The sequence below is a fragment of the Macaca thibetana genome, chromosome 11 (genome assembly GCF_024542745.1).
Source record: "Macaca thibetana thibetana isolate TM-01 chromosome 11, ASM2454274v1, whole genome shotgun sequence".
Lineage (NCBI taxonomy): Eukaryota > Metazoa > Chordata > Mammalia > Primates > Cercopithecidae > Macaca > Macaca thibetana.
The window spans coordinates 116,825,691-116,848,464 of record NC_065588.1 but is presented as its reverse complement, the minus strand read 5'-3'; the positions used below and the strand labels follow the sequence as shown (position 1 = coordinate 116,848,464).

Genomic DNA, 22,774 nt, shown 5'->3' with positions numbered 1-22,774 from the left:
TGTAATCCCAGCTACTCAGGAGGCTGAGGCAGATCTCTTGAACCTGGGACATGGAGGTTGCAGTGAGCCGAGATCACACCACTGCACTCCAGAATGGGCAAGAGAGCGAGACTCCATCTCAAAAAAAAAGAAGTTCAAGACCAGCCTAGCAACACAGCAAGACCTCATCTCTGCCAAAAATAAAAAATTAACTATACCACCATGCCCAGTTAACATTTTTAAATTAAAATTTTAATTTTTAAATTAAATTTAAATTAAATTGTAAATTAATTAATTAATGGCAGGCTGAGGCAGGAGAATTTCTTGAGCCTAGGAGGTCGAGGCTGCAGTGAACCGTGACCATGCCACTGCACTCCAGCCTGGGCGACAAAGTGAGATTCCATCTCAAAAAAAAAAAAAAAAAAGAGTTAATGACATGACAGTATGTTCATTAACCAAAATTCTGTGGACACTGAAAATGGTTTTCTTTTTTATTTATTTTGAGATGGAGTCTCCCTCTGTCACCCAGGCTGGAGTGCAGTGGTGCAATCTCAGCTCATCACAACCTCTACCATCCTGTGTTCATGCAGTTCTGCTGCTTAGCCTCCTGAGTAGCTGGGATTTAGGCATGTGCCAACACAAATTTTTTTTTTTTTTAAGTAGAGATGGATTTTCACCATGTTGGCCAGGCTGGTCTCGAACTCCTGACCTCAAGTGATCCACCTGCGTCGGTCTCCCAAAGTGCTGAGATTACAGGCGTGAGCCACCATACCCGGCCTAGACGTGTTTTTCTAAGTGGTCAATTAGGGACATGGAGAAATACAGATGCTGACTTGCAAATCAAATCCCAATCTCACAAAAATATACATGCATAGAAAAAATATATATAGATAAGGTTCTGGGATGCCTATGAGTAAAGGGATCATGGATGACTTACTTGTTTTACTTCCCTCCTCCACATTTTCTGTACTTTTATTTATTTATTTACTTACTTATTTATTTATTTATTTTTTGAGAGACAGAGTCTCACTTGTGTCGCCCAGGCTGGTTCTAGCAATTCTCCTGCCTCAGCTGCCAAGTAGCTGGAATTACAGGCGCACGCTGCCACACCCAGCTAATTTTTTGTATTTTAGTGGAGACGGGTTTCACCGTGTTGCCCAGGCTGGTCTGGAACTCCTGAGCTCAGGTAATCCACCCGCTTTGGCCTCCCAAAGTGCTAGGATTACAGGCATGAGCCACTGTGCCCGGCCCACATTTTCTGTACTTTCTAAGTAGCTTAAAACAATGTTATCTTCAGACCTCCCTGATATGCCGTTTTCCTACCCTCAAATATCCTAGTATCTGCCCAGAGTTAACATTTGCAAATTTGATTATGTATCCTTCAAACCTTTTTCTATATAATTATATACGCACGTTTATAAAGAAATAAAGGTTTTGGCTGGGTGCAGTGGCTCACGCCTATAATCGCAGCACTTTAGGAGGCCAAGGTGGGCAGATCACGAGGTCAGGAGATCGAGACCATCCTGGCTAACACGGCAAAACCCCGTCTCTACTAGAAATACAAAAAATTAGCCGGGTGTGGTGGTGGGCACCTGTAGTCCCAGCTACTTGGGAGGCTGAGGCAGAAGAATGGCGTGAACCCAGGAGGCGGACCTTGCAGTAAGCCAAGATCGCGCCACTGCACTCCAGCCTGGGCGACAGAACGAGACTCAGTCTCAAAAAAAAAAAAAAAAAAGGGCCGGGCGCGGTGGCTCAAGCCTGTAATCCCAGCACTTTGGGAGGCCGAGACGGGCGGATCACGAGGTCAGGAGATGGAGACCATCCTGGCTAACACGGTGAAACCCCGTCTCTACTAAAAAATACAAAAAGCTAGCCGGGCGCGGTAGCGGGCGCCTGTAGTCCCAACTACTCGGGAGGCTGAGGCAGGAGAATGGCGTGAACCCGGGAGGCGGAGCTTGCAGTGAGCTGAGATCCGGCCACTGCACTCCAGCCTGGGCGGCAGAGCGAGACTCCGTCTCAAAAAAAAAAAAAAAAAAAAAAAAAAAGAAAAAGAAATAAAAGTTTCATCATAAATGACAAATAATAACATCTTGTTCTGCAGCTTATTTTTCATTTCATGTTTTTTTTTTTTGGTCTCAAAAAAAAAAAAAAAGAAATCTCAGATACAAGTTTCATTCTCGTAAAATCAAATGGGCCGGGCACGGTGGCTAGTGCTTGTAATCCCAGCACTTTGGGAGGCAAGGTGGGCAGATCACCTAAGCTCGGGAGTTCGAAACTAGCCTGCCAACATGGTGAAATCCCGTCTCAACTAAAAATACAAACTTAGCCAGGCGTGGTGGTGTGTGCCTGTAGTCCCAGCTACTCGGAAGGCTGAGGCATGAGAATCGCCTGAACCCGGGAGGCGGAGGTTGCAGTAAGCCAAGATTGTGCCACTGCACTCCAGCCTGGGTGACAGAGCCAGACTCCGTCTCAAAAAAATAAAAAATAAAAATAAAATTTATCGGCCGGGCGCGGTGGCTCAAGCCTGTAATCCCAGCACTTTGGGAGGCCGAGACGGGCGGATCACGAGGTCAGGAGATCGAGACCATCCTGGCTAAAACGGTGAAACCCCGTCTCTACTAAAAAATACAAAAAACTAGGCGGGCGAGGTGGCGGGCGCCTGTAGTTCCAGCTACTCGGGAGTCTGAGGCAGGAGAATGGCGTAAACCCGGGAGGCGGAGCTTGCAGTGAGCTGAGATCCGGCCACTGCACTCTGTAGCCCGGTCTGGAGTGCAGTGGCCGGATCTCAGCTCACTGCAAGCTCCGCCTCCCGGGTTTACGCCATTCTCCTGCCTCAGCCTCCCGAGTAGCTGGGACTACAGGTGCCCGCCACCACGCCCGGCTAGTTTTTTGTATTTTTTAGTAGAGACGGGGTTTCATGGTGTTCGCCAGGATGGTCTCGATCTCCTGACCTCGTGATCCGCCCGTCTCGGCCTCCCAAAGTGCTGGGATTACAGGCTTGAGCCACCGCGCCCGGCCATCAATACACATTTTTAATGTTTTAAGTTGTTAAGCATTTAAACAGTCAAAATCACTAGGAAAAAAAATACTACACACACATATTTACCACCCAAATGAGAACACACAATCCTTCAGACAGATGCACATCTAAGGATTTACAAAAAAATTATATTTTCTTTTAAAGGGTTAAAACTTTCGGATTTTTTACATTTACTTCTTCAATCTATCTGGAATTAATTTCATGAATGGTATGAAATAGGATTACTTGTCCCCAAAATTTAAAGAACTCACCTCCTAGACGAATGGGATGGTCTACATTCATCCATTTGGATTTGGGCAAAGCCACCAACACCCCTTTCTCCCTCTTCATCAGCTGCATCGTAATGGTATCACCAACAACATACTGACGTGACTCTGTGGCAACAACACTGAAACATGGACACTTATATGTAGCAGGGCAAGGAGTGAACAGACTAGAATCTAATTGAGTAAATGTCTCAATCTCACCTCTTGAGATCCTTCTTATGCACAGAACTGTAACAGATGGGACATTTACTCCATGTCTTCTCACTCAGTGAAAGATAGTGCAGGATGCATGCCCAGCAGAAGATATGTCCACAACGGGTTATCTTGGCTGCAGTAGGTGGATAGAGGCATATTGGGCAAGATGGCACTTCATGGCTACAAATGCGCTGAAACAAAATGCCACCAGAAGGTTCACTGCTTGCAGAATTGATTAGGGACTGTTAAAAGTTACAGGCCTCTCTACTCTCTCATCCCCATCTCTCTCATCTCTATCCCTGTACATCCTTATACTCAACATATCTTCCTAAAACTGTTTAACAATGTAGATACATGTATGACAGCTCTTTTTTTTTTTTGAGACAGAGTCTCGCTCTGTCGCCCAGGCTGGAGTGCAGTGGCGCAATCTCGGCTCACTACAAACTCCGCCTCCTGGGTTCACACCATTCTCCTGCCTCAGCCTCCGAGGAGCTGGGACTACAAGCGCCCGCCACCACGCCTGCCTAATTTTTTTCTATTTTTAGTAGAGACGGGGTTTCACCATGTTAGCCAGGATGGTCTCAATCTCCTGACCTTGTGATCCGCCCGCCTCAGCCTCCCAAAGTGCTGGGATTACAGGCGTGAGCCACCGCGCCCGGCTTTGTATGACAGCTCTTTAAGCAAATCACTAAGGAAACCATAATAACGGTTTAGTACAATAAAACTAATACACAATAGGTATTTGGGGGGTTCTACTTTACATAGAAAAAAATTACAAATCACTATATTCCCATTTATAAAAAAACTTAATATGTATGCATAAAGGCCTAAAAAGAGTCTAGAAGTAATCTACCAGTAATTTCCAACAGAGAACACATTAAAAAGACTTCACTTTATATGACTAATTTTTTTTTAATAAAACAAGTTTTTATGCCTTCTATGCCATTCTTAGATGATTTTATACATTTTCACAGTAGTGAGAGTTCAAGCTTTAAGGTCAAAAGGCCCTGCTCATTAAAAAAAAAAAAAAAAAAGGGCCCATCATTTTGAAATTATTGTTCTTCAACAGACACTCTATTAGGACCAACAAGGGGATACCAAGAGTTTGTAACTTCAGTAGAAAACACATCAGTGGCTTTGAAAGTGCAACTGAAGCTGGGCATGGTGGCTCACGCCTGTAATCCCAACACTTTGGAAGGCCGAGACAGGTCGATCACTTGAGGCTGGCAGTTTGAGACAAGCCTGGACAACACAGTGGAACCCCATCTCTAATAAAAATCAAAAATTAGCCAGGCATAGTGGTACGCACCTGTAATCCCAGCTACTCAGGAGGCTGAGGCACGAGAACTGCTTGAACCCAAAACGTGGAGGTTACAGTGAGCTGACATCCTGCTACTGCACTCCAGTTGGGGCGATAGAGCAAGACTGTCTCAAAAAAAAAAAAAAGCCAGGCACAACGGCTCATGCCTGTGATCCCAGCACTTTGGGAGGCCGAGGTGGGGGGATCACGAGGTCAGGAGATCGAGACCATCCTGACAAACATGGTAAAACCCTGTCTCTATTAAAAAAATACAAAAAATTAGCCAGGCGTGGTGGCAGGCACCTGTAGTCCCAGCTACTTGGGAGGCTGAGGCAGGAGAATGGCGTGAACCCAGGTGGCGGAGCTTGCAGTGAACCAAGATCGCGCCACTGCACTCTACCCTGGGCGACAAAGCAAGACTCCGTCTCAAAAAAAAGTACAACTGTGTGGCTCATTCATGTGCTCACCTGCCACAAGGCTGGGGCCTTCTTTGATAGTGATTGCTATGAATGGTTGCCATTGAAGCAATGGCCCTGTAATGAGCCCAACCCAGGTCAGGAGGGTAAGGGGTTATTACTTCCCAGCTTACATATCTTCAGATCAGAGCCTTTCACACAGCATCCCTACAGGCCAGAGCCAGTTAGTCACAAAATGGACTCCAGGAAGAACCAGGAACTGACCTCTGGGAAACATCTATAGAAAGGCCAGGCAGAAAAGGTTGTCAAGCAGTGAACACAGCCAACAGCTGCTGCGTCAGCACAGTGCCTTTATTTAGCACTGTCTCCCATTCATAGCTTATGGGCTTGGCTGAGCTACTCACCACTTGTTCCACAAAGTCCCAGTTAACTAATGTATCAGGATCAGCAAAATGAGCTGTGTAGTCTTGGTCTTCACACACCACAAATTGGCAGCTAGAAATAGGAAAGAAGACAGGAAAAAGCTAGACTGTTAGAATCTACCAATAAGCCCTCAGCAGAAATTGTCATCTATTCACTTAGAAATCAAATGCAGGTCATTAGCAGCTCTGGTTCATGAGGCACTGCACTAGGACCTCAGCCTCAGTTCTGAACTCCGGCTCTGGAAAGAACCCAAAGACGCAGCAGGCAGAAGTCTAAATCCATAAACTGTTTTCTTCTGCTTCCAAGTCCAGCCAAATTCCCTGAAGGCATCCCTTGAACTAAAATTAACCTAGACTGTGACTCCATCCAACAGCAGTAAGCCAGATTTCCTCTCACCCCTTAGAACCCCAGAAAATAGCTAGTCTTCAAGGCAGTTGAAAAGACTGTTCACGGCCAGGTACCGTGGCTCAAACGTGTAATCCCAGCACTTTGGGAGGTCAAGGCGGGTGGATCACTTGAGGTCAGGAGTTAGAGACCAGCCTGACCAACAGGGTGAAACAACATCTCTACTAAAAATAGAAAAGTTAGGCCAGACGCAGTGGCTCACGCCTGTAATCCCAGCACTTTGGGAGGCCAAGGCGGGCAAATCACAAGGTCTAGAAGATCAAGACCATCCTGGCTAACATGGTGAAACCCCCTCTCTACTAAAAATACAAAAAAAAATTAGCTGGGCGTGGTGGCACGTGCCTGTAGTCCCAGCTACTCAGAAGGCTAAGGCAGGAGAATCACTTGAACCCGAGAGGCAGAGGTTGCAGTGAGGCGAGATCACGCCACTACACTCCAGCCTGGGCGACAAAGGAGGACTCTGTCACCAAAAAAAAAAAACACACTGGCATCACTATTTGAAACCAGTTCATATAAAGTACAAAAAGGTTACTTCAGTCTAGATCCTAGGTCAAATCTTAAATTATGACTAAGGCCACACAAAAGGAAACAAAAGGGGATCATATTTGAGCAAATATATGCCAAGCACTTCAACTTGTCACTCAATTGTCCCTTAAGAAATTTTCTCCTCCTGGTTGGGCGCAGTGGCTCATGCCTATAATCCCAGCACTTTGGGAGACCAAGGCGAGGGGATCATGAGGTCAGGAGATCAAGACCATCCTGGCTAACATGGTGAAACCCCATCTCTACTAAAATTACAAAAACAAAATTAGCCAGGAGAGGTGGCAGGTGCCTGTAGTCCCAGCTACTCGGGAGACTGAGGCAGGAGAATGGCGTGAAGCTCCAGGAAAGGCAGAGCTTGCAGTGAGCCAAGAGATCATGCCACTGCACTGGGCAACAGAGAGAGACTGTCTCAAAAAAAAAAAAAAAAAATTCTTCTTCCTGGCCGGGCACAGTGGCTCATGCTTGTAATCCCAGTACTTTGGAGGCCGAGGCAGATGGATCACGAGGTCAGGAGTTCGAGACCAGCCTGGCCAATACGGTGATCCACCCGCCTTGGTCTCCCAAAGTGCTGAGACTACAGGCATGAGCCACTGCATCTCTATCAAAAAAAAAAAAAATACAAAAATTAGACACGTGTGGTGGTGCGCACCTGTAGTCCCAGCTATTTGGGAGGCTGAGGCAAAAAAATGGCTTAAACCCAGAAGGCGGAGGTTGCAGTGAGCCGAGATCACGCCACAGCACTCTAGCCTAGGTGACAAAGCGAGACTCCGTCTCAAAAAAAAAAAAAAAAAAAAAAAATTTCCTCTTCCTTATAAAGGAGAGGCTGAATCTCAAAGCAGTTAAGTAAGTTACCTAAGGTCAAAGGCCGAAACAAGATTCAAATCTGGGTCCAATTCCAAACATGTTTTCTACCTCATTATGATACTAACACAGTTATCTAAGCATTAAGTACCAAAAACATCCACCTGGAAAGTGGGTAAAAGGAAGGAATGGTGGGGCAGTGGTGAACAGAAAAAGAACGAGACCAATTCCCTTTCTGCTTCTTTCCCACAATAGCTTAAAAAAAGCCTCTTCAAATACAAAAAACTAGCCGGGCGCGGTGGCGGGCGCCTGTAGTCCCAGCTACTCAGGAGGCTGAGACAGGAGAATGGCGTAAACCCGGGAGGCGGAGCTTGCAGTGAGCTGAGATCCGGCCACTGCACTCCAGCCTGGGCGGCAGAGCGAGACTCCGTCTCAAAAAAAAAAAAAAAAAAAAAAAGCCTCTTCACAGCGGCACCACAGTTATCCGGAGAGTCCCACTTTCCCTTTTCTCTGAGGAGTAGCAATACTCACTTGGCCTGTAAAAAGAGTTCCTTGTTAAAAGGCTTATGTCCCCACTTGTTCCTTTTTCCCCAGCTACCATGTCCACTGCCTTCAAAGTGACCCGTCTGGCCACGGGGTTCAAAAGTGAAATTCAACAAGTGGTTCAGGTTGATCTTCTTAGGACCAGAGAACTGGGCAGGGCTAAACTCTGCCCGTTGAGCCTCTGCTACCTAGGGAGAATGAGAATGAATCAGTATTTCAGATTAGGATGACACTTACTGATTTACAGCAGAAACCCAGAAAAAAAAAAACCCTCCTTCTACACAAATCTCGCAGTCTCACTCTGTCACCCAGGCTGGAGTGCAATGGCACAATCTTGGCTCACTGCAACCTCTGTCTCCCAAGTTCAAGTGATTCTCCTGTCTCAGTCTCCTGAGTAGCTGGGATTACAGGCGTGTGGGATTAAACCATGCCCAGCTAGTTTTTGTATTTTTAGTGGAGACAGGGTTTCGCCATGTTGGCCAGGCTGGTCTCAAACTCTTGACCTCAGGGCCTCACCTCAGCCTCCAAAAGTACTGGGATTATAGGCGTGAGCCACCTTGCCAGCCTACATAGCTTAAAGTATTAACTAAAGGCCTGGCACGGTGGGTCACACCTGTAATCCCAGAACTTTGGGAGGCCAAGGAAGGCAGATCACTTAAGTTCAGGAGTTCGAGACTAGCCTGGCCAACATGGTAAAACCCCATCTCTACTGAAAATACAAAAATTAGTCGGGGGCAGTGGTGGGCGCCCGTAATCCCATCTACTCAGGAGGCTGAGGTGGGACAATCACTTGAACCCAGGAGACAGAGGTTGTAGTGAGCCGAGATCGCACCACTGCATTCCAGCCTGGGCGACAGAAACCCTGTTTCAGAAAAAAATAAAAAATTTTTTAAAAGTATTAACTAAAAAGGCTGCTTTTTATATGGAGTAGCCATTCTTTTATTCCTTTTTCAAAAAATTAAATAACACTGGGCACGGTGGCTCACGCCTGTAATCCCACCACTTTGGGAGGCCGAGGCGGACGATCACTAAAAATACAAAAAAATTAGCCAGGCGTGGTGGCAGGCACCTGTAATCCCAGCTACTCGGGAGGCTGAGGCAGGATAATCGCTTGAACCTGGAAGTGGGAGGTTGCAGTGAGCTGAGATCGTGCCACTGCACTCCAGCCTGTGCAACAAGAGCGAAACTGTCTTTAAAACAAAACAAAACAAAACAAAAAACCCAGCATGAATGCGTCTAGCTATCTTGAATCACAAAGATTTACTTAACTGGATTAATATTTTCAACAGTCCCATAGGACTCCTACACCTTCACTCTTGTTAACTACTTGTTCTTTGGTCTGCTTCTGGCAAAGTGGGCCTGTGTAGCCACACTCTGGAGGTGGCTTGCAGGCAGAGCTGCTAACTGCCCTAGGTTCTGGATCCTACCAGACCTCCCATCTAAGACACAGTTATTCACTGTTAATTAAAACCGACAGAACTGGAACATGTAGGCAGACTAGCTCTGTGTCCAGAAATAAACCCAATCAGCAGATTCAGCAACAGTTTATAAGGTTGGCCAAGAAACCATACGAGAAACACCACTGCAAGCAAAGATGGAAGAAATCACATCAACGTGTATTTCAGTCCTCTTAACATTCCCAAATTGCATTAAAATGAATGGAAGTCAGCTAGGGCATTTCCCAACTCCCCTTTCCCATTTAATGTTATAAACACTTCGCTAGTCACCTCAAATAGCTGCATACCATTCATGATGTTGCATGGGTATACCAGAGCTTAATGCCCTATTGTATGGCACAGATTGTTGGAGAGCTTTTCCACTGTTTCAAGATAATGCTGTGAGAAACACATTTTTTGATACATTTATGTGCAAATACTTGAGCACCTACAATTATTTCTTTTGAATGTACAGGAGGAATTATTGGGTCAAAGGAAAGGCAAACTTCAGGCTTTTGCTGCTTAGTCAAATTTGAAGATTTTTGCTAAGCAGCACTTGCACATACAAAAAGAGTTATGATGAAAGGCAATTTCTCTTCCAGAGGCAATGAACATACTCTGAGATATTCCATACATACAGAACCATGGTATATAACCTTTGATATGGTTTGGATTTTGTCCCTTCCCAAATCTCATGTGTAATCCCCAATACTGGTGGAGGGGTCTGGTGAAAGGTGATTAGGTCATGCGGGCAGACTCCCCCCTTGCTGTTCTCATGACAGTGAGTTCTCAGGAGATCTGGTTATTTAAAAGTATGTAGCACTGGCCGGGCACGGTGGCTCACGCCTGTAATGCCAGCACTTTGGGAGGCCGAGGCAGGTGGATCACGAGGTCAGGAGATCGAGACCATCCTGGCTAACATGGTGAAACCCTGTCTCTACTAAAAACACAAAAAATTAGCCAGGCGTGGTGGCGGGCACCTGTAGTCCCAGCTACTCAGGAAGCTGAAGCAGAAGAATGGTGTGAACCCAGGAGGCAGAGGTTGCAGTAAACCGAGATAGCGCCACTGCACTCCAGCCTGGGTGACAGAGTGAGACTCCGTCTCGAAAAACAAACAAACAAACAAACAAAAACTATGTAGCACTTCCTCTTACGCAGTCTTCCTCCTAAGATGTGTCTGCCTCCGCTTTACCTTCTGCCATAAGTTTCCTGAGGCCTCCCCAGCCATGTTTCCTGTACAGCCTGCAGACCTGTGAGTCAATTAAACCTCTCTTCTTCATAAATTACCCAGTCTGAGGTAGTTCTTAATAGTAATGAGAAAATGGACTAATATAACCTTTAAAAATAAATACAAAGCTAGACACGGTAATGCACACCCGCACTCTCGGCCACTCAGGAGGCTGAAAAGGGTCACGTGAGCCCAGGAATTCAAGGTTGCAGTGGACTATGATCACACCTGTGAATAGCCACTGCACTCCAGCCTGGGCAACCGGGTGAGACTGTGTCTAAAAAATAAAATCTAAAATTTAAAAATAAAATCAGGATGGGCAACTGGGAGTGGTGGCTCATGCCTATAATCCCAGCACTTTGGGAGGCTGAGGTAGGCAGATCACCCAAGGTCAGGCTCGGGAGGCTGAGGCAGGAGAATCGCTTGAACCCGGGAGGCAGAGGGTGTAGTGAGCCAAGATCACACCATTGCACTCCAGCCTGGGCATCAAGAGCAAAACTCCACTTCAAAAAAAAAAAAAAAAAAAAACTAGGATGGGCACAGTGGCTCACATCTACAACCCAGGGCTTTAGGAGAACAAGGAGGGAGGATCATCTGAGGCCAGGAATTTGAGACCAGCCTGGACAACACAGGGATGCAATGTCTCTACAAAAAATTTAAAAATTAGCCAGGCTTAGTGATACATGCCTGTAGTCCCATCTACTTGGAAGGCTGAGGTGGGAGGATGATTTGAGCCCAGTAGGTCAAGGCTGCAGTGGGCCACGATCATACCACTGCACTCCAGCCTGGGCGACACAGTAAGACTCTGTCTCAAAAATAATAAATTAAAAATAATGAAATACAACTGGGGGTATACCATACAGTCAGATAACTTCCTTTTTTATATTAACAACCAAGCTTAAAGATAACACCACATTCTGGGCTGGGCGCAGTGGCTCATGCCTGTAATCCCAGCACTTTGGGAGGCCCAGGCAGGTGGGTCACAAGGTCAGGAGATGGAGACCATCCTAACACGGTGAAATCCCATCTCTACTAAAAATACAAAAAATTGGCCAGGCGCGGTGGCTCACGCCTGTAATCCCAGTACTTTGGGATGCCGAGGCGGGCGGATCACAAGGTCAGGAGATGAAGACCATCCTGGCTAACGTGGTGAAACTCCATCTCCACTAAAAATACAAAAAATTAGCCAGGCGTAGTGACAGGCGCCTATAGTCCCAGCTACTCGGGAGGCTGAGGCAGGAGAATGGCGTGAACTCGGGAGGCAGAGCTTACAGTGAGCCGTGATCGCGCCACTGCACTCCAGCCTGGGCGACAGAGCAAGACTCCATCTCAAAAAAAAGTAGAAATTGAAAAATAAAATAGCCGGGTGTGGTGGCGGACGCCTGTAGTCTCAGCTACTTGGGAGGCTGAGGCAGGAGAATGGTGTGAACCCAGAAGGTGGAGCTGGCAGTGAGCCGAGATCGTACCACTGCACTCTAGCCTGGGCAACAGAGCAAGACTCTGTCAAAAAAAAAAAAAAAAAAAAAAAAAGGCCACATTCTGTTTGTTTGCGCAACACAGAAGCCCAAGACTTCCAGGTCATCCCTTATTTTTCATCTCCACATGGCTCTGATCTCTTCAAACAGTCTTCCACTCTCAATGCCCCAAACTTAGATGTAAGAGCTTGTGCTCAGTCAACAAAATCCTCCACATTCTCAACCTTCTATCATCTTCAGCTTGTTCTAGCTGGCCCACTGTCACTTTCTCCAACACCACTTGTACTTCCTGATTATCCTCGCAATACCCTGAACTCCAGGTCTTTGACCTCCTCTCTTCCAATTAGCTTGCCCCTCCCATCTCAGCCACCCACACGTACAGGTTTCCCTTCTACAGCTGTAATGTACAATACAGCAGCCACTAGCTAGATGTAGCTACTAAGCACTTGAAATGTGGCTGTACCATGTGGTAAGCTTACATTTTAGATATATTGAATTAAATATATTAAAATTGACTTTTTACTTCTGTAGTGCAGGCAGCTAGAAAAGGTAAGATTACACACATGGCTTGATATCCTACTAGACAGGAGTGTTCTACAGTCTAGACCAACAACCACAACCTCTTCCACCATCTTAACTTTGAGCATTCTGTTGTCCAGCCAGGAATATACTCCTAAACTCCCAGGTTTAGTCCTGACTCCAATTCTCTACCCTCACTAGGACCTCCAAATCAATGATCCAACCCCTCAGATTTGGCTTAGATCCTGTGGTCCACTGCCCACTTCCTTTTTCAAATTTTATTTATTTGCTTATTTATTTAGAGATGGAGTCTCGCTCTGCCACCCAAGCTGGATTGCAGTGGTGCGACCTCCAGTCACTGCACCCTCCGCCTCCTGGGTTCAAGCGATTCTCCTGCCTCAGCCTCCCAAGTAACTGGAATTACAGGTGCCTGCCATCATGCCCAGCTAATTTTTGTATTTTCAGTAGAGACGGAGTTTTGCCATCATAGCCAGGCCGGTCTCCAATTCCTGGCCTCAGGTGATCCACCCTCCTTGGCCTCCCAAAGTGCTGGGATTACAGCTGTGAATCACTGTGCCCGGCGTCATCACCCACTTCTTCATATATCTTCTGTATTCACCTGGCAAAATCTCCTCCTAATTCAACTCTTTTCCTATTCCACATCAGCCCTGGAGCAGACAAACAGGGCTAACAAACACACCCACAGCAAACAGCCTCACCACAGTAGACCCTCATGTGCCTGAAAGTACTGCAATCCTAGTACGCTTCTGCAGTCCGTTCATTCCCTCACTTTCCCAGACAACTCCTTCACTCCTCAGGCTTCCAAACCTCCTTTTGGCTCACCTTATGTTTTCTACTGAGAAAACTAGAACAATCAGAAAAGAATTCCAACTACCTCCGACCCCACCTGTATCACCAGGCCCTCCTTTTGTTACTGGGGATGAACTAGCAGAGTTGCTATCTAAGCCAACTGCTCCACTTCTCACTAGATCTCAAGGACTCAAGGACATTGCTCAGCAATTCTTTCCCTTTTCCCTGCATCACTTTGCCTCTCACCGGAACCATCCCATGAGCACAGACATGCTATCATTTCCCTCATCTTAAAATCCCTCAAGCTCATATTCCCTTCAAGCACCGCCTCATATCTCTGCTCCCCTTTAGAGCAAAGCCACTGAAAAGTACTGTGTAAACTTGCTGTTTCTTCTTCCCATCCTCCTATTCTCTCCAATCTACATGCCATTTTCAAATCAAGTGGTCAACTTTCAGTCCTATTCTTAGCTTAGCAGCAGCACTTGACAAAACCGATCACCTTCTGCAACACCTTTCAGCTCTCTTCCTCCCGCCCTGACTGTGCTCTTTTGCTGGTTTCTTATCCAGACTCAGGAGTTCAGTTCTTGAACCTAATCTGTTTTCGGAACACTCACTCCTTAATTTATCTCACTTAGTTCCACAGCTTTAAGCACCAACTGTATGCCAACAGCTTTCTAACCTGGGTCTCTTCCTTGACTGCTGATTCAGTTAACTACCTACCTCTACTAATATCCTGCTTACATTTATCAAATAGGAATTTTAATGTACATATAACATTTCCAAACTGAAGTTCTTTACCTCAACCCTATTCTCCTCTCCCAAAAAAACTTTGTGCTCTTCTTGAAGTAATGTTCTCCATTCCAGCAAAAGGTACCTCAATTGGGCTTATGCCAAAAACATTACTCAACCTTTTCTCTGCTCAGACCCCACATCTAACAAAAAGTCTTGGCTCTATCTGCAAGTAATGTCTCAAATCTTAATGTCTCTCACCACCTCCATCACTCACCCAATTTCAAAGCTTCCATCACTCTCACCAAGAATATCTTTGTAGTCTCTTAACTAGTCTTCCTGCTTCCACTCTTCCCCTTTAAAACTCCAAATCAGGTTACCTTACTTTTCTCCTTAAACCCTTCAATGGCTTCTCATCTCTCTGAACAAAAGCCAAAGTCCTTCAAAGCCCCACATGATCTGATCCCTTTCCTAGTCTTTGGGTACATTTCCTACCTGTCCTCCTCCACTCATGGTAGCCTACTTGCTTTACTTCAAACCAACAAAAGGACTACCACCTCCTGTCCTCTGCATATGCTGTTCCTTCAGGCTCACACCTGTAATCCCAGCACTTTGGGAGGCCAAGACGAGAGAGGATCACTTGAGGCCAGGGGTTCAAGAGCAGCCTAGACAACATAGTGAGATCCAGTCTCTACAAAATAAAAAGAAAAAAATGGCCGGGCGCGGTGGCTCAAGCCTGTAATCCCAGCACTTTGGGAGGCCGAGACGGGTGGATCACAAGGTCAGGAGATCGAGACCATCCTGGCTAACACAGTGAAACCCCGTCTCTACTAAAAAATACAAAAAACTAGCCGGGCGAGCTGGCGGGCGCCTGTGGTCCCAGCTACTCGGGAGTCTGAGGCAGGAGAATGGCGTGAACCCGGGAGGCGGAGCTTGCAGTGAGCTGAGATCCGGCCACTGCACTCCAGCCTGGGCGACAGAGCGAGACTCCGTCTCAAAAAAAAAAAAAAAAAAAAAAAAGAAAAAAATTAGCCGAGCATGGTGGCATGCACCTGTACTTCCAGCTACTCAAAGCTGAGGTGGGAGGATCACTTGAGCCCAAGAGGTCAAGGGTGCAGTGAGCCATGATCATGCCAATGTACTCCAGGGCAAGACCATCTTAAAACAGAGCAAGACTATCTTAAAACAACCATATAGTGTGCTCCCTTGCTTCTTTCAGGTCTCTCTCAAAATCTACCTCTTCAGAGGTGTTCTTAAACCACCTTCTAAAACTGTTTTCCTTGTTACTCTCTATCCCTTTACTTCCCTCAGTCTATATTTTTTTAAATCTGTCTTATTCTACCATAATTACATAGTATGAAACATAATTTACTCTATCAGTATCTTGTGGATAGGCATTTAGGTTATTTCCCAAATTTTGCAACTACAAACACAACAGTGAACACCCTTGTACATAAATGTCTTATGCGCTTACAGAAACATAGCTAAGAAACTCCTAAAAAAAATGAGACTACAGATATATGCATTTTACATTTTGCTAGATTATTACAAAGGCAAATGTCATTAATGTCATTTTATTACCTAAATATTCCAAAAGGTAGCTATAATTCAAGAGTGATAATAGAAAGACCATGCAAATTAAGGAACCCCAAATTTGTCATAAAGGAAATTTTCCTTCCTCCAAGGACAATTTTCATAACCTTCAGAGGAAAAAAGGAGGCAAGGTTTCAAATCTGGTTAACCCTCTCAACTACTCAAGACTCCTCTGATTATCTATTCCTCTACCTCTTGTTCCCCTCCTCAACTACTGATAAACTACTGATAAAGCATGAGATCAAATCTCATTCTTATTGCTCCAGAAAGGACATTCTCAAATTCCATACCTCATCTCGTCTTCCACCATTAAAAGAAGAGCTAAAGAGTTTGCTGCTGCCGCCGCCCCTTTGAGGAGGCATCTTGTTAAAAGTCTTGCTTTTCTGTGAACTGGAGCGACGGGACTGGTTGCTAAAACTTTCATTTTTGGGGTAGGAAAGTTCACGTTTGCGATTATAACGCTTGGATCCACTTGAGTTCTTTCCATCTGAAAGCAAGAAACACAAAAGAACGACTTAAGAAGTGATACATTCACTTAGCCAACTGCCCTCCACCTCCCAGCAAAACTGTGTTTAAATAAAGGTAAACAGGCCCTTTGACCAGCTCCAAGAATCTGGGTTTGGGCCACGGCATGAGTGCTTTGAGCAAGACAACACATAGTCGAGTATTTTTTCTTGCAATAATGAAGCCTAACGGGTCCCCTCCCTCAAAACAAACACAGTGTAGATCAAACCACATGGATTCTCAATGCATAATGTCTCTATTTTACACAGCTTAACCACTGCCCTTGTAAAAGTTCAGTCAGATAAAGTTACAGGAAATGAAACAGCCATTCTGTATTAAGGAAAAGTATTTTACCTGGTAGCAGAACAGAAGACATTCCCTTTTAAATTAATATAACATAATGAGATTCTATACTACAAGGGGTTGTCCTAGGCCTTAGCAAATATATTCAAAAGGCATAAAAGCAAAACTATGTTTACATATGCTCTAGAGGTCAAATTCAGAAGCTGTTAAATTTACAGAACAAAAGAAGTTGAGTTCTAAAAGCATACTGGGGGCTAGGCGCAATGGCTCACACCTGTAATCCCAGCACTTTGGGAGGCTGAGGTGGGTGGATCACTTGAAGTCAGGAGTTTGAGACCAGCCTGGCCAATATGGTGAAACCCCATCTCTATTAAAAACACAAAAAATTAGTGGGGCATGGTTGTGGGCATCTGTAATCCCAGATACTTGGGAGGCTGAGGCAGGAGAATTGCTTGAACCCAGGAGGCAGAGGTTGCAGTGAGCTGAGATCATGCCACTGCCCTCCAGCTTGGGCAAAAGAGTGAGATTATCTCAAAAAAAAATTAATTCAATAAATAAATAAAAAGCATATTGGATCAGCTTGAGTTATACCCTTTTTAAAAATGTTTCTTGTTTTCTCTCCAATTACAATACATGCTCAGTTCTGAAAATAGGGTAGAATAATTTAAAGTTGCCAGTACCCACAGAGCACTAACCCATTAACATTGTTTTCCTTTTAATCTCCTTTTTACATACCCACCACAAATCTTATACAAAATAACAAGCATAGAAGATATATTGCTTTTTGCTTACTACTCTCTGAGCATTTTTATGCATCCCTAGTCTTCAAAAGCATGATTAATTGCTGTACCCTTCTTGGCCACATACTTACAGAGTAACATAACCAATCCCTCATTGTTGTATATTTCAGTGGCTTCTAGTTTTTTGCTAGTTTAACATAATACCATTGGTAGTCTCTTTACACAGAGGTTTATGTGATTAATTATGTCAAATTCTCAAAAAGTGGAACTGACAGATAAAATATGGTCATTAAAGCCATTTATACATTCCTAGGTTGCTTTCTAGAACTGTTACACCCATTTATTTATACTCTAACAACATAATTATTTATGCACTTTATTTATTTAGAGACAGGGTTTTACCCTGTTACCCAGGCTAAAGTGCAGTGGCACAATCTCGGCTCACTGCAACCTCTACCTCCCAGGCTCAAGCTACCCTCCCACTTCAGACTCCTAAGCCACTGAGACTGCAGGTACTCACCACCATGTCCAGCTAATTTTTGTGTTTTTTGTAGAGACGGGGTTTGCCTTTGTTGCCCAGGCTGTTCTCAAACTCCAGAGCTCAAGTGATCCACCTCCTTGGCCTCCCAAAGTGCTGGTATTACAGGCATCAGCCACTACTCCCAGCCGGGTGTGGTGGTGCGCAACTGTAGTCCCAGCTGCTCGGGAGGCTGAGGCAAGAGAACGGCGCCAACCCAGGAGAAGGAGCTGGCAGTAAGCGGAGATCAGGCCACTGTATTCCAGCCTGGGCAACAGAGCAGAACTCTGTCTCACCAAAAAACAAAAAACAAAACAAACAAACAAAACCATTTTTTTTTTTTTTTTTGTAGAGATGGGGGTCTCACTTTGTTACCCTGCTTGGTTTCCAACTCCTAGACTCAAGCAATCCTGCCTTGGCCTTCCAAACTGTTAGGATTATAGGCATGAACCACCATGCCTAGTTTATCTTTTTTTTTTTCGTTTTAAACAGAGTCTCACTCTATTGCCCAGGCTGGAGCGCAGTGGCACAATCTCAGCTCACTGCAACCTCTACCTCCTGGGTTCCAGCAATTCTCCTGCCTTGGCCTCCCAAGTAGCTAGGATTACAGGGATGAGCCACCACACCTGGCTAATTCTGTATTTTTAGTAGATATGGGGTTTTGCCACATTGGCCAGGCTGGTCTCAACCTCCTGACCTCAGGTGATCCACCCACCTCGGCCTCCCAAAATACTGGGATTACAGGTGTGAGCCACCGTGCCCAGCATTTTTTTCCCCCCAGGGTGGAAAGCAGTGGTGCCATCATAGCACACTGCAGCCTCAACCTCAGTTTAGCATCCTTCCAACTCAGCCTTCCAGCTAGGACTGCAGGTATACACCACCACACCCAGCTAATTTTTAAATTTATTTTGAAACAGGGTCTTACTTTTGTCACCCAGGTTGGAGTGCAGTGGCATGATCTCGGCTTACTGCAGCCTCAACCTCCTGGGTTCAAGCAATCCTCCTGCCTCAGCCCCCCAAGTAGCTGGAACTCCAGGCACATATAACACTGTTGGCTTATTTTTGTATTTTTGACAGAGATGGGGTTTTGCCATGTTGCCCAGGCTGGTCTCAAACTCCTGAGCTCAAGCGATCCACCAGCCTCAGCCTCCCAAGGTCCTGAGATTACAGGCATGAGCCACCACGCCTGGCCTAATTTTTAAATTTTTTTTGTAGAGACGGGGGTCTCACTATGTTGCCCAGGCTGGTCTCAAACTCCTAGGTTCAGGTGATCTTCCCACCTCAGCCTCCCAAAGTGCTGGGATTATAAGCAAGAGCCATGGGGTCTGGCCCCACTTTCATCTTATTACAATGATTCTCTTTTTTTTTTTTTTTTTTTTTCCCCCGTGACGGAGTCTCGCTCTGTCGCCCAGGCTGGAGTGCAGTGGCGCGATCTCAGCTCACTGCAAGCTCCGCCTCCCGGGTTCCCGCCATTCTCCTGCCTCAGCCTCCCGAGTAGCTGGGACTACAGGCACCGCCACCATGCCCGGCTAGTTTTTTGTATTTTTTAGTAGAGACGGGGTTTCACCGTGTTAGCCAGGATGGTCTCGATCTCCTGACCTCGTGATCCGCCCGTCTCGGCCTCCCAAAGTGCTGGGATTACAGGCTTGAGCCACCGCGCCCGGCCTATTACAATGATTCTCAATCTTCCCAGTTCACAGGAATCACACTGATGAGCTTTCACTGTGCTCAGGAATTCCTATGCTCAGGCCTCACTCTCTAAGATTCTGATATAAATATACAAAAGTACCTGTCTGCAGACTTGTAATACTATCTGAGTAATTTTTTAAACTTAGAAAAAATTATTTCTTGATAAGTATAATCACCAGCTTTTTTATAGCAGGCTAAATAAGTTCAAGGTTAAACAATGCCTCAGAAAGAAGAAAACGTAAGTTAATAATCAGAGACCAAATTTTGAAAGCAACCACTTCATGACCATAGTCTGTCAACCTCATCGAATAAATGAGATGTCATTCTCTCCAAACCTGACCACCTAAAACCTGGGAGTCAATCTAAACCATGTGAAATGGCAACAATGTAAACAGAACAGTCACAGAAACAGGCTAGGTTCACTCCGACCAGTTACCCTTAAATCCTGCTTACGGACAGTGACCCTTACCTTAGTTACAATTTAAGGCCAGGTGTGGTGGCTCATGCCTGTAATCTCAGCACTTTGGGAGGCCAAGGCAGGCAGATCACATCAGGCCAGGAGTTCAAGACCAGCCTGGCCAACATGGTAAAACCCCATCTTCACTAAAAATACAAAAATTAGCCAGGTGTGGTGCCACACGCCTGTAATCCCAGCTACTTGGGAGGCTAAGGCATGAGAATCATATGAACCCGGGAGGCAGAGATTGCAGTGAGCTGAAATCATGCCACTGCACCCCAGCCTGGGCAACAGAGTGAAACTCCGTCTCAAAAAATAAAGTTAGAACTTAAAGCTAAACTTTTACCTATTATTTCAGTTAGCAACAGTTAGTGTCAAACATGGCACTAATAGTAACAATTAGAAAGCAAAGTTTCAGCGCTGGACTTGGTGGCTCATGCCTGTTATCTCAACACTTTGGGAAGCCAAAGCCAGAAGATCACTTGAGCCCACGAGTTTGAGACCAGCCTGGGCAACATAGCAAGACCCCATCTCTACAAAAAATTTAACAATTAGCTCAGTGTCGTGGCACACAGCTGCAGTCCTAACTGAGAGGCTGAGTTGGGAGGATTGCTTAAGCCAAGGTTGAGACTGCAGTGTGCTATGATGGCACCACTGCTCTCCACCCTGGGCTACAGAGTGAGCTTCTGTCTCAAAAAAAGAAAAAGATGGCTGGGTGCGGTGGCTCAAGCCTGTAATCCCAGCACTTTGGGAGGCCAAGACGGGAGGATCACGAGGTCAGGAGATCGAGACCATCCTGGCTAACACAGTGAAACCCCGTCTCTACTAAAAAATGCAAAAACTAGCCGGGCAAGGTGGCGGGCGCCTGTAGTCCCAGCTACTCGGGAGGCTGAGGCAGGAGAATGTCGTAAACCCAGGAGGTGGAGCTTGCAGTGAGCTGAGATCCAGCCACTGCACTCCAGCCTGGGCGACACAGCGAGACTCTGTCTCAAAAAAAAAAAAAAAAAAAAAAAAGATAAACCAGGCACAGTGGTTCAAGAGTTCAAGGATCTCTTAAGCCAAGGAGTTCAAGGTTTGTCAATTATGTTTGCATCACTGCATACCAGTCTAAGTGACACAGCGAGAGCTTGTCTCTAAAAAAAAAAAAAAAAGGCCAGGCGCGATGGCTCATGCCTGTAATCCCGGCACTTTGGGAGGCCGAGGTGGGTGGATCACGAGGTCAGGAGATAGAGACCATCCTGGCTAACACAGTGAAACCCTGTCTCTATTAAAAATACAAAAAATTAGCCGGGCGTGGTGGTACGCAACTGTAGTCCCAGCTGCTCTGGAGGCTGAGGCAGGAGAATGGCATGAACCCAGAAGGAGCTTGCAGTGAGCGGAGATCAGGCCACTGTATTCCATCCTGGGAGACAGAGCAGAACTCCCGTCTCACACACACACACAAAAAAAATAATAAAGGAAAACTCAGGGGATGCAGAACCCCAGCTAACTCAGCCACATTCTCTTGCTTTGCTTTCCTTAACTCCATTTCACATCACTGCAAGCAAAGGAGATTCTACGAGGATAGGTATATTAAAAAAACACATATCCCCCAACCTCATTATCTAAGACTGTTTCAGATGATCCTGGACCCTACCTGTTTGACCCTAACTGCTGCTTTCAAGATGCACCTCACGGTTTGCATAGATTTAGGTAAAGCCAGATTCTACATGGCAAGGGCTTATTAAGAAAGTAAACTGGCCGGGCGCGGTGGCTCAGGCCTATAATCCCAACCCTTTGGGAGGCCAAGGCGGGCGGATCGCCTGAGGTCGGGAGTTCGAGACCAGCCTGACCAACATGGAGAAACCCCGTCTCTACTAAAAATACAAAAAATTAGCTGGGCGTGGTGGCGCATGCCTGTAATCCCAGCTACTTGGGAGGCTGAGGCAGGAGAATCACTTGAACCCAGGAGACGGAGGTTGCGGTGAGGCTGAGATTGTACCACTGCACTCCAGCCTGGGCAACAAGAGCAAAACTCTGTCTCAAAAAAAAAAAAAAAAGAGGCCGGGCGCGGTGGCTCAAGCCTGTAATCCCAGCACTTTGGGAGGCCGAGACGGGCGGATTACGAGGTCAGGAGATCGAGACCATCCTGGCTAACACGGTGAAACCCCATCTCTACTAAAAAATGCAAAAAACTAGCCGGGCGAGGTGGCAGGCGCCTGTAGTCCCAGCTACTCGGGAGGCTGAGGCAGGAGAATGGCGTAAACCTGGAAGGCGGAGTTTGCAGTGAGCTGAGATCCAGCCACTGCACTCCAGCCTGGGTAACAGAGCCAGACTCCATCTCAAAAAAAAAAAAGAAAGAAAGAAAAAAAGAAAGTAAACTGGCACTGAGCAAGAAGGCTGTCTTCATTTCTTCACTTATTACCACACTGGCAAGGAAACAGTTTCACAATGCTTACAGAAATGCTCTCTGATAGTAAACTGCTCATTTCCAAAACACCTAACAACTGACCACATCATCACTAATGATTTCAGTTGCCAAAAATCAACTCGTTTCTCTTGGCTTCCATTTACCTAAGGGTATGAAGACAGACACGTCAAGTGAGAGACTGCCTCTTATCTCTAGACCCAGGCAACAGGCAGCTAAAGGTTGAAGGTACTGTCAGGCCTGGGACCCAGAGATAAAATTCAGAGTATTATTTTTGAAATGTTTTGTGGACAACTTGCCAGGATATACATGGGAAAAACTCGAAGGTAGAACAGGAGTGATAACATGATCCACTTTAGATTTTGGAAAACAGAAAAAACATCAAGTCCCTGGGAGAAGGAACTATGGGTGAAGTTTTAAATCTCAGAGTGGTGGTTCTCAATCCTGGCTGCACAC

At 45.8% G+C, this 22,774-nt stretch overlaps 5 protein-coding genes across 7 annotated transcripts in view; 3 read left to right on the top strand and 2 right to left on the bottom strand.

Moving 5' to 3' along the window:
• The window catches only part of TRIAP1 (TP53 regulated inhibitor of apoptosis 1), a 252,413-nt gene that overhangs the window by 127,856 nt on the left and 101,783 nt on the right, over window positions 1–22,774 (top strand). The gene's annotated exons all lie outside the window — the stretch shown is intronic.
• Window positions 1–22,774, bottom strand: part of CABP1 (calcium binding protein 1) — a 219,151-nt gene that overhangs the window by 108,374 nt on the left and 88,003 nt on the right. The window lies entirely within an intron of this gene.
• Window positions 1–22,774, top strand: part of SRSF9 (serine and arginine rich splicing factor 9) — a 298,394-nt gene that overhangs the window by 191,260 nt on the left and 84,360 nt on the right. The window lies entirely within an intron of this gene.
• COQ5 (coenzyme Q5, methyltransferase) overlaps window positions 1–22,774 on the top strand; it is a 158,687-nt gene that overhangs the window by 99,711 nt on the left and 36,202 nt on the right. The gene's annotated exons all lie outside the window — the stretch shown is intronic.
• Window positions 1–22,774, bottom strand: part of RNF10 (ring finger protein 10) — a 46,835-nt gene that overhangs the window by 18,049 nt on the left and 6,012 nt on the right. For both annotated transcript variants that reach the window (XM_050747909.1, XM_050747910.1), the window contains exons 2-6: window positions 15,992–16,188; window positions 7,900–8,099; window positions 5,601–5,691; window positions 3,487–3,671; window positions 3,271–3,407 (exon numbers count right to left, since the gene is read on the bottom strand). In XM_050747909.1, the coding sequence (XP_050603866.1) occupies window positions 3,271–3,407; window positions 3,487–3,671; window positions 5,601–5,691; window positions 7,900–8,099; window positions 15,992–16,188 (810 nt within the window). The remainder of the gene's footprint in view (window positions 1–3,270; window positions 3,408–3,486; window positions 3,672–5,600; window positions 5,692–7,899; window positions 8,100–15,991; window positions 16,189–22,774) is intronic.